Here is a 13,141-nt window from a genome sequence, read left to right as displayed (position 1 = left end):
TCGACAATAGAGGCGCGGAACATGGTCCATTCGGACTCAATGTCCAGCACCTCCCTCGTGACATGTTCAAAGTTCTTCCGGAGGTGGGAATTTAAACTCTCTCTGACAGGAGACTCTGCCAGACGTTCCCAGCAAACCCTCACAATGCGTTTGGGCCTGCCAGGTCTGTCCGGCATCCTCCCCCACCATCGCAGCCAACTCACCACCAGGTGGTGATCGGTAGAAAGCTCCGCCCCTCTCTTCACCCGAGTGTCCAAAACATGAGGCCGCAAATCCGATGACACAGCTACAAAGTCGATCATGGAACTGCGGCCTAGGGTGTCCTGGTGCCAAGTGCACATATGGACACCCTTATGTTTGAACATGGTGTTCGTTGTGACGGGCACAAAAGTCCAATAACATAACACCGCTCGGGTTCAGATCCGGGCAGCCATTCTTCCCAATCACGCCTCTCCAGGTTTCACTGTCGCTGCCAACATGAGCATTGAAGTCCCCCAGTAGAACGAGGGAATCACCCGGGGGAGCACTCTCAAGTACTCCCTCGAGTGAATCCAAAAAGGGTGGGTACTCTGAGCTGCGGTTTGGCGCATAAGCGCAAACCACAGTCAGGACCCGTTCCCCCACCCGAAGGCGGAGGGAAGCTACCCTCTCGTCCACCGGGTTGAACTCCAACGTACAGGCTCTGAGCCGGGGGGCAACAAGAATTGCCACCCCAGCCCGTCGCCTCTCACTGCCGGCAACGCCAGAGTGGAAGAGAGTCCAGCCCCTCTCGAGAGAACTGGTTCCAGCGCCCTTGCTGTGCGTCGAAGTGAGTCCGACTATATCTAGCCGGAACTTCTCCACCTCGCGCACTAGCTCAGGCTCCTTCCCCCCCAGCGAGGTGACGTTCCACGTCCCAAGAGCTAGCTTCTGTAGCCGAGGATCGGACCGCCAAGTGCCCTGCCCTCGGCTGCCGCCCAGCTCACATCGCACCCGACCTCTATGACCCCTGCTATGGGTGGTGAGCCCATTGGAGGGGGGACCCATGTTGCCTCTTCGGGCTGTGCCCGGCCGGGCCCCATGGGGACAGGCCCAGCCACCAGGCGCTCGCCATCGTGCCCCACCTCCGGGCCTGGCTCCAGAGGGGGGCCCCGGTGACCCGCGTCCGGGCAAGGGAAATCTGGGTTCCTTGCTTGTTTTCTTCATAGAGGTCTTCGAGCTGCTCTTTGTCTGATACCTCACCTAGGACCAGTTTGTCTTGGGAGACCCTACCAGGGGGCATAGTTGAGCCACTTATTATACATAATGTAGTAACAGACACCTTCATAACAAAATGTAATATGTACAATATACACACTGCAAGTATATATATAATGTAACAGATACCTTCATAACAATATGTAATATGTACAATATACACACTGCAAGTATATATATAATGTAACAGATACCTTCCTAACAATATGTAATATGTTTTATAGACACACTGCAAGTATATATGTATAATGTAGTAACAGACACCTTCATAACAATATTTAATGTTTTGTATACACACTGCAAGTCTATATATATAATGTAGTAACAGACACATTCATAACAATATGTAATATGTACAATATACACACTGCAAGTATATATATAATGTAACAGAAACCTTCATAACAATATGTAATATGTTTTATATACACACTGCAAGTATATATATCATGTAACAGAAACTTTCATAACAATATGTAATATGTTTTATGTACACACTGCAAGTGTATATATGTAATGTAGTAACAGACACCTTCATAACAATATTTAATATTTTAAATACACACTGCAATTATATATATATAATTAAGTAACAGACACTTTCATAACAATATGTAATATGTACAATATACACACTGCAAGTATATATATATAATGTAGTAACAGACACCTTCATAACAATATGTGATATGTACAATATGCACACTGCAAGTATATATATAATGTAGTAACAGACACCTTCATAACAATGTAATATGCACAATATTTACCATATTTGATTATTTTAATCATTGCCAGAACTTATTTCCTAAGCGCATTTATGTCCGTTTCCATATGTGACATGAGGGACTAAACTTATATACAACCAAACACCAAAATAATAACTAAGATGATAATACAACTGAATGACATGCAGATGTCAGGAAATGGTGGTGACGAACCCCAATATGCAGAGATGGCAGGCTTGGTGCAGGAAAACATGATTTTAATGTCCAAAAAATGCAAGGAAAACACAAACCAGAAACCAGGAAACAGGCAAACTTGAGACAGCAAACAGGAACCAGAAAACAGGAAGAACTGGATGGAGACAGCAAACAGTCGAAAGCGTTCAGCATACAGGAACAACTCACAGTCCGCAGCATACAGCTAGTAATACTCCAGCACTGACTGGAGGGAGAGGCAGGTATAAATAGGAGCCTGATTGGCAATTGCCACCAGGTGTGCCAGACTGCCAATCAGGTACAGGTGCGGTAAAATAAGCGCTCAGGGAGACATGCAGGAAAAGGAACCAAAATAAGAGCGCTGACAAGAAATAAAACAAACACAGAGAAAAAACCAAAACATAACCAAACTGTCAGTGAGAATCCTGACAGCAGATAAGTTTTGTAAACATAGGCGTAGACAGTAGTTTTAAAACATGTTAAGTTTTTTGTACAAGTTTATCAAGATCAGGAGTCACCACAAAAGGTTAAAAATGTATTAATTCCTAAAGTTTCTAATTGCTTTCCAGCAGTCTCTGTCTTGTACGTGTGTGTCTCTCTCTCTCTCTCTGGCTCCAACTCCCACCACGTGTCTCATTCCGGCTGCTGCTAATAAGGGCGACAGGTGATTTAGATAACCAGCCCCAGCTGGGCAATCTACTCACCTGCCGCTGGCTTCGAGGCCGGGCCATACGCCGCACCCCATTCCTGCAGGAGGCGCGCCGACCACGCCCTCCTCCACACACAAATACAATAAATATACACAAAATATTAAAAGGCCTGTACTAACTCAACGTTGCAATAAAACAGGGCGGAAATGAGCTGCCACCAGTGTTCTAAGAAAGTTCCAAAACCAGAAAGATAAATTAAACAAATTAAAATGCTAAAATCAAGGGAGAGGTTAAAAATACACCAGTCAGCAGCAGTTAAGACTGATTGCCAGGCACAGAGGAAATTTAAAGGGGCCAGTCCCACCACAAGGCAGGAAGCAATTTACCTAATTATTTAGGAAGGGAGCCCCTTGCTGTCCGCTACACATAACAGCGCACTTCCGACTTCCGGCAACAAATGTGTCCTCCTACTTTCGGAAACAAATGCTTGTGTTTTTTAATCATGGTAACAGACACCGAAGACGACTATTTTTGGACAAGTGAGGATTCCCAACCTTATCTTTTGGAAGCTGAATATACAGAGGATGAAGTGCTGCTTATAGAAGTGAACACAGAGGGTGAGACGTTGGAGCAGACGAAAGCCGAGAGAGTGAGGTCGGCGTGACTTGACGGTATATGTGTGGAACTTGGAGCCAAGATATGCTGACATAAATGGAGTGCTTACCCAAACTAAACCGGTAAAAAATGTCCTCGGCTATCTGTGTACAAACAAAATATTAATGAATACTTTATAGATACCGTAAGATGATTGTTCAGGTTTTTCAGTCAGTACAGATTGGTGTCCTATCGCATTGTTGAGCATTACATTCAGCTGTTGACGCAAAAGCTATCTAAGGTAGCCTACGGCCAATGCAATAGCAAGACAATGTGTTACTACCAGTGTTGGGTTAGTTACTGAAAACCAGTAACTAGTTACAGTTACTAGTTACCTTATTTCAAAAGTAACTCAGTTACTAACTCAGTTACTTACACCAAAAAGTAATGCGTTACTGTGAAAAGTAACTATTTAGTTACTTATGTATACATTTTTTTTTTTTTTTTTTTTTTTTTAAGGCCCCCTTTAATGCCCTTTTAGCTTTCATTTCAGTACTATTATTGCACTGGAGAATAATACAATCTGTTGATCAACTTGCCATTCATTTGCATCACTGAACTCTGCTAAACAATGTGGTCTACATACAACACACAAAGACAAAGATATGTTTCAAAGGGCCAATTTGTTTCAGGCCAGAACAAATTGACAAAACTATTTTAAATAGCTGCAACATAACATACATAAGTAACAAACAGCAGAATAACAACATAGCTGTAAACCAAGTAAGGCACACACTACATACACAATGCCTTACCAGGCATTTTTTCTCTCTCAAGGAATTCTGAAATAAAATCATGTCTGAAGCCCAGAACCCTCTACACATTTCCCCACTTTTAGTTTAGAGATAAGGAAAGATTGGCCTGGCCCACTAGCATCCCTCTTTATGTTTGTGAACCTTATAGTCTATACATTTAGAGTGATGTGATAATCAAACACTCTAGAAGTCTAGAATGAAAGAGCAACAGTATATAAGAGAATTGACAGAGTGTGTGTACCTTCAGTGCGCAGTGCCTCGTTAAAATCCAGCCGCTGTTGCTTAGGAGGTGAAGTGTGTCTCTCTTTACTAGCTTCTTCGAAGCATGTTGTTTTGTAGCTGTTTCAGCAGATTTGAATTGCTAGGATAGGATCTTTGATCCAAGACATAACTTACATTTAACTAAAATGTTATTTTCTTTGTGGTCGACAAAAGAAAAGTAGCGAGAATATCTCCATGTTAAGAAACTCGGCTTCGGGCTTCGCCATGTCTTGTTAGTAAACACACCCCCTCCCACACACACACATACACACATACACACATACACACATACACACATACAGACAGCGCACGTCGCGCCTCTTCCTTGTCGCCTCTTCCGCAGCGCTCCAATAAAACCCACTCAGATCTTCTCAGTTTCTAGCCGATACTACATAAAAAATAATGTAAAATAACGCAGTAACCCAACATGTAGTAATGGTAACTGAGTTACTGAATATAAAAAATAACGCGTTAGATTACTATTTACCGCCGAAAGTAACAGCGTTACAGTAACGCGTTACCAACACTGGTTACTACGCTAGAAAAAGAGTTCCATGGTCAAAAGCCCCTCACGTGACTACAGGGTTCCAAAATGGGGACCGAGTTGGCCACACAGACCAAACAACCTCAGAAACAGACACACACACATGCACACACACTAAATTATCATTTTAGGACTGAATCTCACTACAGCTTTTGATAGCATAAATCACTCCATTCTCCACTGGTCTGAAATCAAACACGGCCGACAGACAACGATGCATAATCCAATGAATAACTGCACCTCATCCATTAACCACTGTTTGCAATGTGCCCCCAAAGGTTGTGTATTTGACCCCTCCTTGATCCCGTACACACTACCACACCACCCTCGCTAACTGCCTCACAGACATCCATCCATTTTCTACCGCTTGTCCCTTTCGGGGTCGCGAGGGTTGCTGGAGCCTATCTCAGCTGCATTCGGGCGGAAGGCGGGGAACACCCTGGACAAGTCGCCACCTCATCGCAGGGCCAACACAGATAGACAGACAACATTCACACTCACATCCACACACTAGGGCCAATTTAGTGTTCCCAATCAACCTATCCCCAGGTGCATGTCTTTGGAGGTGGGAGGAAGCCGAGTACCCGGAGGGAACCGACGCAGTCACGGGGAGAACATGCAAACTCCACACAGAAAGATCCCGAGCCCTGGATTGAGCTCAAGACCTTCGTATTGTGAGGCGCATGCACTAACCCCTGCTCTACCGTGCTGCCCCCTCACAGACATAAACACCTGAATAAACAATTGTTTCCCCAAACTGATGAACTACAGTAGAAGTCCAAAATCCCTCATATTTGATACTGGATTACTCATTTCTCAATTCAGTATTCTGAATTTCTCGGTCAAGTAAGTGTTTCTATAAAGTGGTTTTCCTATATAATGTGTTTTTGTAAAGTGTCTTTATGTATCTTCTGAAATCGACATACAAACATAATTAATTATTACTCATTTTGATATAAAAAGTTGTAGGACGTAAAAAAAAGGCAAAATTATGTAAAAGGTTGAGAAAATTGTCGAGAAAATTTTGTAATATTAATAAAAAGAAAACGACCTCAAGGAAACGGCAAACGTAAAGTTTCATAAAAGTCGTGACATTTAACAAAAACAGGTGAAAAAAAGTAATTAGTGTTGCCAAAATAAAGTCTTACCAAAAAAGTGCTAAAGTTACGAGGAAAAAGTCTATCATAAAAAAGGAAATGTGAATTTTTACAAGAGTAAAATGAGAATAAAATCAGGATTTTTCGGGAACAATCCTAATTGTATTTGTCAATCACTCATTGATGTGCAGTCAGGGGAGGCAGGTGAGGCGGGGCCTCACGTGCCATCATGGAAAGAAAAAAAATGTAAAAAGAAAAACATTTTATTAAATTGTTATACAGTATGTATCCAGTGATTATACTATAAAGCTATTTTCCATTTAACTTCACCAGTTTTAGATTATTTTTATTCAAAATCGCAGAATTTTCACATTTGCCGTTCAAATACTGAGAAGAGACTTGCGGTGAGTCAGCAGCCAGTTGAGCCTCACCATGGATTGCGCAATGACTCGGCTAACTGCTGGCCTGCTGTGCAGTGAGACCGTGTTGCTATATTAATTATATTATACATTTCCATAGTTTAGTTAGCTGAGGTATATAATGTACAGTGTATTTTGTCCACAACTGTATGTGTGTAACGTATTTCTTGTGCTGAGCAATCATAAAACGGCTGCGAAGACGCACTGGCTGAGGCTCGCAGTAATCCCGCCTCATGGTGGTAGAGAGCGCTAGTGATCCCAGGGATCATTTTTGCGACTACTCGGCTGCAGAATAAGTGACAACAAGCAGCAACAGTTAGCGATCGTTTATTTTTTCCTCTCGCCTGGACTTTTAACATGGAGGATTACATATCTAAAATAAAACAGTTTTCTAAACTGGACTTTCAATCGAAGCAGGAGGTAATAATTAAAGGAAGATCTCCATCGAGACGAGAGACTTTTAAAACTGAAGAAAGATAAGGTGTCATGACTTGGTCCTTGGGTTTTGTTTTTCCGGAAGGCAACGGAAAGTTGGCTTGGGCGAGACGGGAGTACATGTTTATTTTTACTATAACAAAAGGAACAAACTAAAGGCGCGCACAAGGCGGAAGTACAAACTTGACAAATGAAACAAATACTTGCACGTGGGCAAAAAACTAAGGACATCAACAAAAGTCGCTAACTGTGGCATGAATCGAAAAAACTTAGTTGGACATGGCATGAAGTGCGCAGAGGTAAACAGAGTGTGACAGGGGTAGGATGTCGCCAGAAAGACAAACTGAAAACAATGTAATACTACAGACATGATTAGCGAAAACAGGTGCGTGACTCAAAATGTGAAACAGGTGCGTGACGTGACAGGTGAAAACTAATGGTTGCTATGGTGACAAAACAAGAGTGCACAATGAGTCCAAACGTGGAACAGGTGAAACTAATGGGTAACCATGGAAACATGACAAGGGAGTGAAAAGCCAGAAACTAAAGAGTCCAATAACTAAACAAAACATGACTAAAACAAAACATGATTACACAGACATGACATAAGGAAGACTTCTATAAACAAGTTATCAATGCTTTTGTTCAGAAGGAGCGGCGCATGGACTTCATTTATAAGTAAAGGTAAGACCATAATAACGTTTTTTTTTTATTAAATGTGTTTTTTTGTGTGCTAGTTTGTATGTGTAAAGTTAAAGTTAAGTTAAAGTACCAATGATTGTCTCACACACACTAGGTGTGGTGAAATTTGTCCTCTGCATTTGACCCATCCCCTTGATCACCCCCTGGGAGGTGAGGGGAGCAGTGGGCAGCAGCGGCGCCGTGCCCGTGAATCATTTTTGGTGATTTAACCCCCAATTCCAACCCTTGATACTGAGTGCCAAGCAGGGAAGAATGCTGGTATGAGCTTTTAAACATAACCCGTTAACTGCTGCCAATCAAATGGTGAATAAGATACTCTTTAGGGTTCGTATGTTTGTAAATCTGACTGTGATGAAGTAAGTGCCTCACCAGCCATGAACCTCACCGCACATCACTGCAATCACTGTACTGTCATTGGCTGGTTGAGCTGTCATTCATTTCAAATGTTTCACCATTGATTGCTTATGTGTACATTTGTCAGAGTCAAAGATATATTTCTTCCAACGTTGGCCGAAACAACGCCCAGAACATCGATCTGAACCGAAACTTCCCTGATTTGACGTCCATCGTTTACAGCCGACGTCGGCAAAAGGCTTACCGCACAGACCACGTACCCATCCCTGACCATTACTGGTTCGGCAAGGTACAGGAAATGTCCATAAATGGCTTGCAAGCGACAGGAAGTGTCCATATATGGCCTCATTAACATATTAACTGCATTGACTTGATGCTTCTATGCATTGTTTCATTCTCTACTTTTTTGGACACAATGATGAAAAAGGTAGCACCTGAGACATACGCCGTGATGAAATGGATCCGATCTATCCCATTCGTGTTGTCCGCTAACTTCCACGGAGGAGATCTGGTGGTATCGTATCCTTACGATCGCTCCAAACACCCGCTGGATGTTAATCTCTTGTCTCCTACGCCAGACGACAAGGTAAGAGTCAATCATGTCAGAAGTTGTATTTTTTCAAGAAAACATTGCGATATTACGTGTAAAATGCTTTAATATTGAGGAAAAACATCTGAAAGTTACGCGATTATGTTGGAAATTTTGCGGAAAAAATACATCAAAATAATAGTACAAACTAATGTTGCTGAAATTGAATAATATTAGGAAAATTAGACAAGTTAGTCTAAAAAGAAAAAAGCCATAACTCTATGAATGCATGAATGGTTTGGCTTGGTTTTAAAATTTTACTGCAATTAATAATAATTAGAATGTCATAAAAACTCTTCAAGTTACTAATTGATAGAATATGTTTTAAAAGTAAAAGATGTAAAGTTGGAATGTTTCAAAAACGAGAATTTATAATGCTATAAGAAAAAGTGGGAACGTCACAAAAATTACTGTATTGATTTTCGTCAGGGTTTTTGATTGAAATTTTATCAGAAAAAGATGTATAAGAATACAATAAAAATTGAATCCAAAATAAAAGTCTGAACGTGGGGAGAATACAGTTGAAATGACCAAAAAAGTTGTAAAGTACAGTTACAAGAATGAACTCGGTAAAACTTGGGGTTCCTGTATTTTTACATTTTAATTGTTTGTAAAAGTTAAAAAAAAAAAAAAAGTTTAATTAATTTTTTAAAATTGTCAAGGTGTTCAAGTTCCTGGCCAAAACCTACGCAAGCACCCATGAAAGCATGTACACCGGAAACACTCCCTGTGGGTCCGCTCACACCCACAGCCAGAGGGGGACCGTGAACGGAGCACAGTGGTCAAGCAATGCAGGAGGTGAGGCATGACATCCTTCCCAAGTTGGTGCCTGGGGAGTTTTTGTTTTGGGAAAAACAATAAGTCAAAAGCGGCAACTTTTTTTGTTCAAGGAAAAGTTGTGCAAATATTGCCGTGTTTTTAGTAAATGCTGAAAAAAGAGAAGAAATATTGGGACACAAAAATACAAAAACATGTCTATTTTAAAAGGAAATGTAGCAAGAATAAAGTCAAAAGTGCTGCGGCACTTTTTGCGAAAGTCGTGATATTATGGTACAAAATTGTAAAACAAAAAAGTCATTTTTATTTTCAAACACTGATAGTTGTTACGATCCGCTGCCCGGATCATAATTTGTTTATGTTTGTGTCACGTGTTTTCAGCACCTTGAGTTTAGTTTGTTTCTGTTGCCATGACGGCAGATTGTACGCACCTGCCTCTGGTTAGTGTTCGGGACGCGCACATGTTGCCCGGGCACTAATCAGAGGGCTATTTAGTCTTTGCTCTGGCCTCACTCTGTCTGGCTTCGTAGTTTGTTCTCACACAACTGATGACGACGATTATTTACTGTTTCTTAGCTACTAGTTCTCATGCTAGGCTCTTTTGGTTTGCTAGCTCCCACGCTAGCCCTTTTGTTTATTCATCATATTATTTATATTTAAAATAAATCATTTTTCCTACCTGCAAGCTGTGTCCGAAGCCGTCTGCATCCTTGGGAGAACCACACCCGCATCACTATGCGACCACGTCGTTTCAGTACGAAGCCAGCAGAAGACAATTCTCCCGCACCGGCCATCGAGGAGTTCGACGAAGGTACGTGGGAGGTGTTGCGAGCGATGGAGGCGGAAACTCTTCGCTATTCCCCCTCGGAGCGCCAGGACCTGATATGGGGTCCCAACGGAAAGCTGGTCCCAATCCACTCCGTTTGGCCCGAGGACATCGCCACACCCCCGCAGTACGGGACGCGTCAGCGAAGACGGAAGCCGGCCAGAAGGTCTTTCCCTCGCCGCCAAGACGCGCCGCTCCTGCAAACTCCTCCCCCGGACCGAAGCAAGCTACATGCAGCTCAAACTTCCCCTCCTCAGATGTTTGGCAACCCAATCGACCACTTTGCCAAACATTTCTCCGATTGGGCTGTCAGTCACATGGACAGCATCAACAATGACGTCATTTCATTGGCGCCTCCCGAAGAGGTAACTCCGCCCACTCCCGATGACATCATTGAACAAGATTTTTTTTTCCCCTCTTCTAATTCTTTCTGTCAGCCAATACCAAATGATTTTCATTCTAAGATAAAACATTATCAGGACATTTTTGCTAAGTGTAAATCTAGTCAGTCACATTCTGATTTTCAAACTCCACCTCCAGTGACTTTGTTTCCGCCCCCAGTGACTATTGCTCCGCCCACTGCACATATTTTTTCCCCCTGTGCTCCCACCCAATCTCAAGTGAGGAGTAATAATAGTCAATTTGGACAATTTAAAGAAGAGTATACCCCCCTCCATACCTCCCCCCACCCACCCTTGAAGACGGTTCCAAACCGCAAAGAGCGCGTCTGGTATCCGCGTCTTGAGGGGGGGGCTAGTACTGGAAACTGTGCTAGTGCGGTGGCACAACTTCGGCGTGCTAAGCCGCAACCTCCTGCACGGCCACCGCCACCAGTTTTTCGGCGTGCTAAGCCGCAACCTCCTGCACGGCCACCGCCACCAGTTTTTCGGCGTGCTAAGCCGCAACCCCCTGCACGGCCACCGCCACCAGTCTTTCGGCGTGCTAAACCGCAACCTCCTGCAAGGCCACCGCCACCAGTCTTTCGGCGTGCTAAACCGCAACCTCCTGCACGGCCACCGCCACCAGTCCTTTGTCCTGCTAAGCCACAACCGCCAGCTAGGCCACCTCCAGCTGCACCTCGGCTAGCACCTGTTCCTGCACCTCGGCTGACACACCAAGCTTCGTCTCCAGTACCTCCACCACGCCAAGCTCCACCATGCCAAGTTCCTCGTCTGGTTCCCACACCAGCGCCGGCTCCAAGGCTGGTTCCCACACCAGCGCCGGCTCCAAGGCTGGTTCCCACACCAGCGCCGGCTCCAAGGCTGGTTCTCACACCAGCGCCGGCTCCAAGGCTGGTTCTCACACCAGCGCCGGCTCCAAGGCTGGTTCTCACACCAGCGCCGGCTCCAAGGCTGGTTCTCACACCAGCGCCGGCTCCAAGGCTGGTTCTCACACCAGCGCCGGCTCCAAGGCTGGTTCTCACACCAGCACCGACTCCAAGACCAACCCCTGTCCCGGCTCCAAGGCTGGTTCCCACACCAGCGCCGGCTCCACGGCTGGTACCCACACCAGCGCCAGCTCCACGGCTGGTACCCACACCAGCGCCGGCTCCACGGCTGGTACCCACACCAGCGCCGGCTCCACGGCTGGTACCCACACCAGCGCCGGCTCCACGGCTGGTACCAGAACCTGCACCTGCTCCACGGCTGGTACCAGAACCTGCACCTGCCTCCACGGCGACGACGTCTCCTCCTGCCTCCACGGCGAGGTCGGCTCCTCCTGCCTCCACGGCGACGTCGGCTCCTCCTGCCTCCACGGCGACGTCGGCTCCTCCTGCCTCCACGGCGACGTCGGCTCCTCCTGCCTCCACGGCGACGTCGGCTCCTCCTGCCTCCACGGCGACGTCGGCTCCTCCTGCTTCCACGGCGACGTCGGCTCCTCCTGTTTCCACGGCAACGTCTGCTCTCTCCTCGTCTTCGTCTCAGCGACCTCGAGTGGTCTGGCTGCGCAAGCGGCGCTCTCGGAGGTTTGTTTATGGACGCCAGTGGCGCAAACAGCAGCGACACCCGAGACGTAATCGTAGAACTCTCCGGCTGCTGAACTTCTGGCGCCACTCACGCCCACCTTCTCGGCAGCCACGAATGTGGCCTTTCCGTGGTCGCCCACCTCGCCTGCGGCAGCGGCGTTCCACTCGCCGCCGCCACCTGACTCTTCCCCGGTGGATTCGGGAACACGTGGCCTGGCGACCCACCACCAAATCCTCCCTCCACCCTCCCTTGACTCTCAAACTATTTCTTGTTTTTTGGGTTCTAGTTTTATTTAGTGTCAAGGGACATCTGGAATCTGTCCTTTAAGGGGGGGGTACTGTTACGATCTGCTGCCCGGATCATAATTTGTTTATGTTTGTGTCACGTGTTTTCAGCACCATGAGTTTAGTTTGTTTCTGTTGCCATGACGGCAGATTGTACGCACCTGCCTCTGGTTAGTGTTCGGGACGCGCACCTGTTGCCCGGGCACTAATCAGAGGGCTATTTAGTCTTTGCTCTGGCCTCACTCTGTCTGGCTTCGTAGTTTGTTCTCACACAACTGATGACGACGATTATTTACTGTTTCTTAGCTACTAGTTCTCATGCTAGGCTCTTTTGGTTTGCTAGCTCCCACGCTAGCCCTTTTGTTTATTCATCATATTATTTATATTTAAAATAAATAATTTTTCCTACCTGCAAGCTGTGTCCGAAGCCGTCTGCATCCTTGGGAGAACCACACCCGCATCACTATGCGACCACGTCGTTTCAATAGTGTTATGTTAAACAGTGTAAAGTTATGTTTGTAATACTAAAAGTGTAAACAAAAACAAAAAAAACTCCAGACGCTCCTCTTCGTTTTGTGTATCGTTGACTTGTGAACTTAATCATTCCAAAAACGTCAAACACTAACGATGTGGGAAAAAATGTATAGCAA

General features: G+C 45.0%; 1 protein-coding gene across 1 annotated transcript in view; it reads left to right on the top strand.

Moving 5' to 3' along the window:
* LOC133606830 (carboxypeptidase Z-like) overlaps positions 1–13,141 on the top strand; it is a 79,637-nt gene that overhangs the window by 50,533 nt on the left and 15,963 nt on the right. Inside the window, exons 6-8 of the mRNA XM_061961192.2 lie at positions 8,176–8,337; positions 8,476–8,634; positions 9,300–9,435. Coding sequence (XP_061817176.2) covers positions 8,176–8,337; positions 8,476–8,634; positions 9,300–9,435 — 457 coding nt within the window. The remainder of the gene's footprint in view (positions 1–8,175; positions 8,338–8,475; positions 8,635–9,299; positions 9,436–13,141) is intronic.

Source organism: Nerophis lumbriciformis, linkage group LG05 (assembly GCF_033978685.3).
Source record: "Nerophis lumbriciformis linkage group LG05, RoL_Nlum_v2.1, whole genome shotgun sequence".
Taxonomy (NCBI): Eukaryota; Metazoa; Chordata; class Actinopteri; order Syngnathiformes; family Syngnathidae; genus Nerophis; species Nerophis lumbriciformis.
The sequence above is the reverse complement of the archived record's forward strand: the minus strand, read 5'-3'. Positions and strand labels throughout refer to the sequence as shown.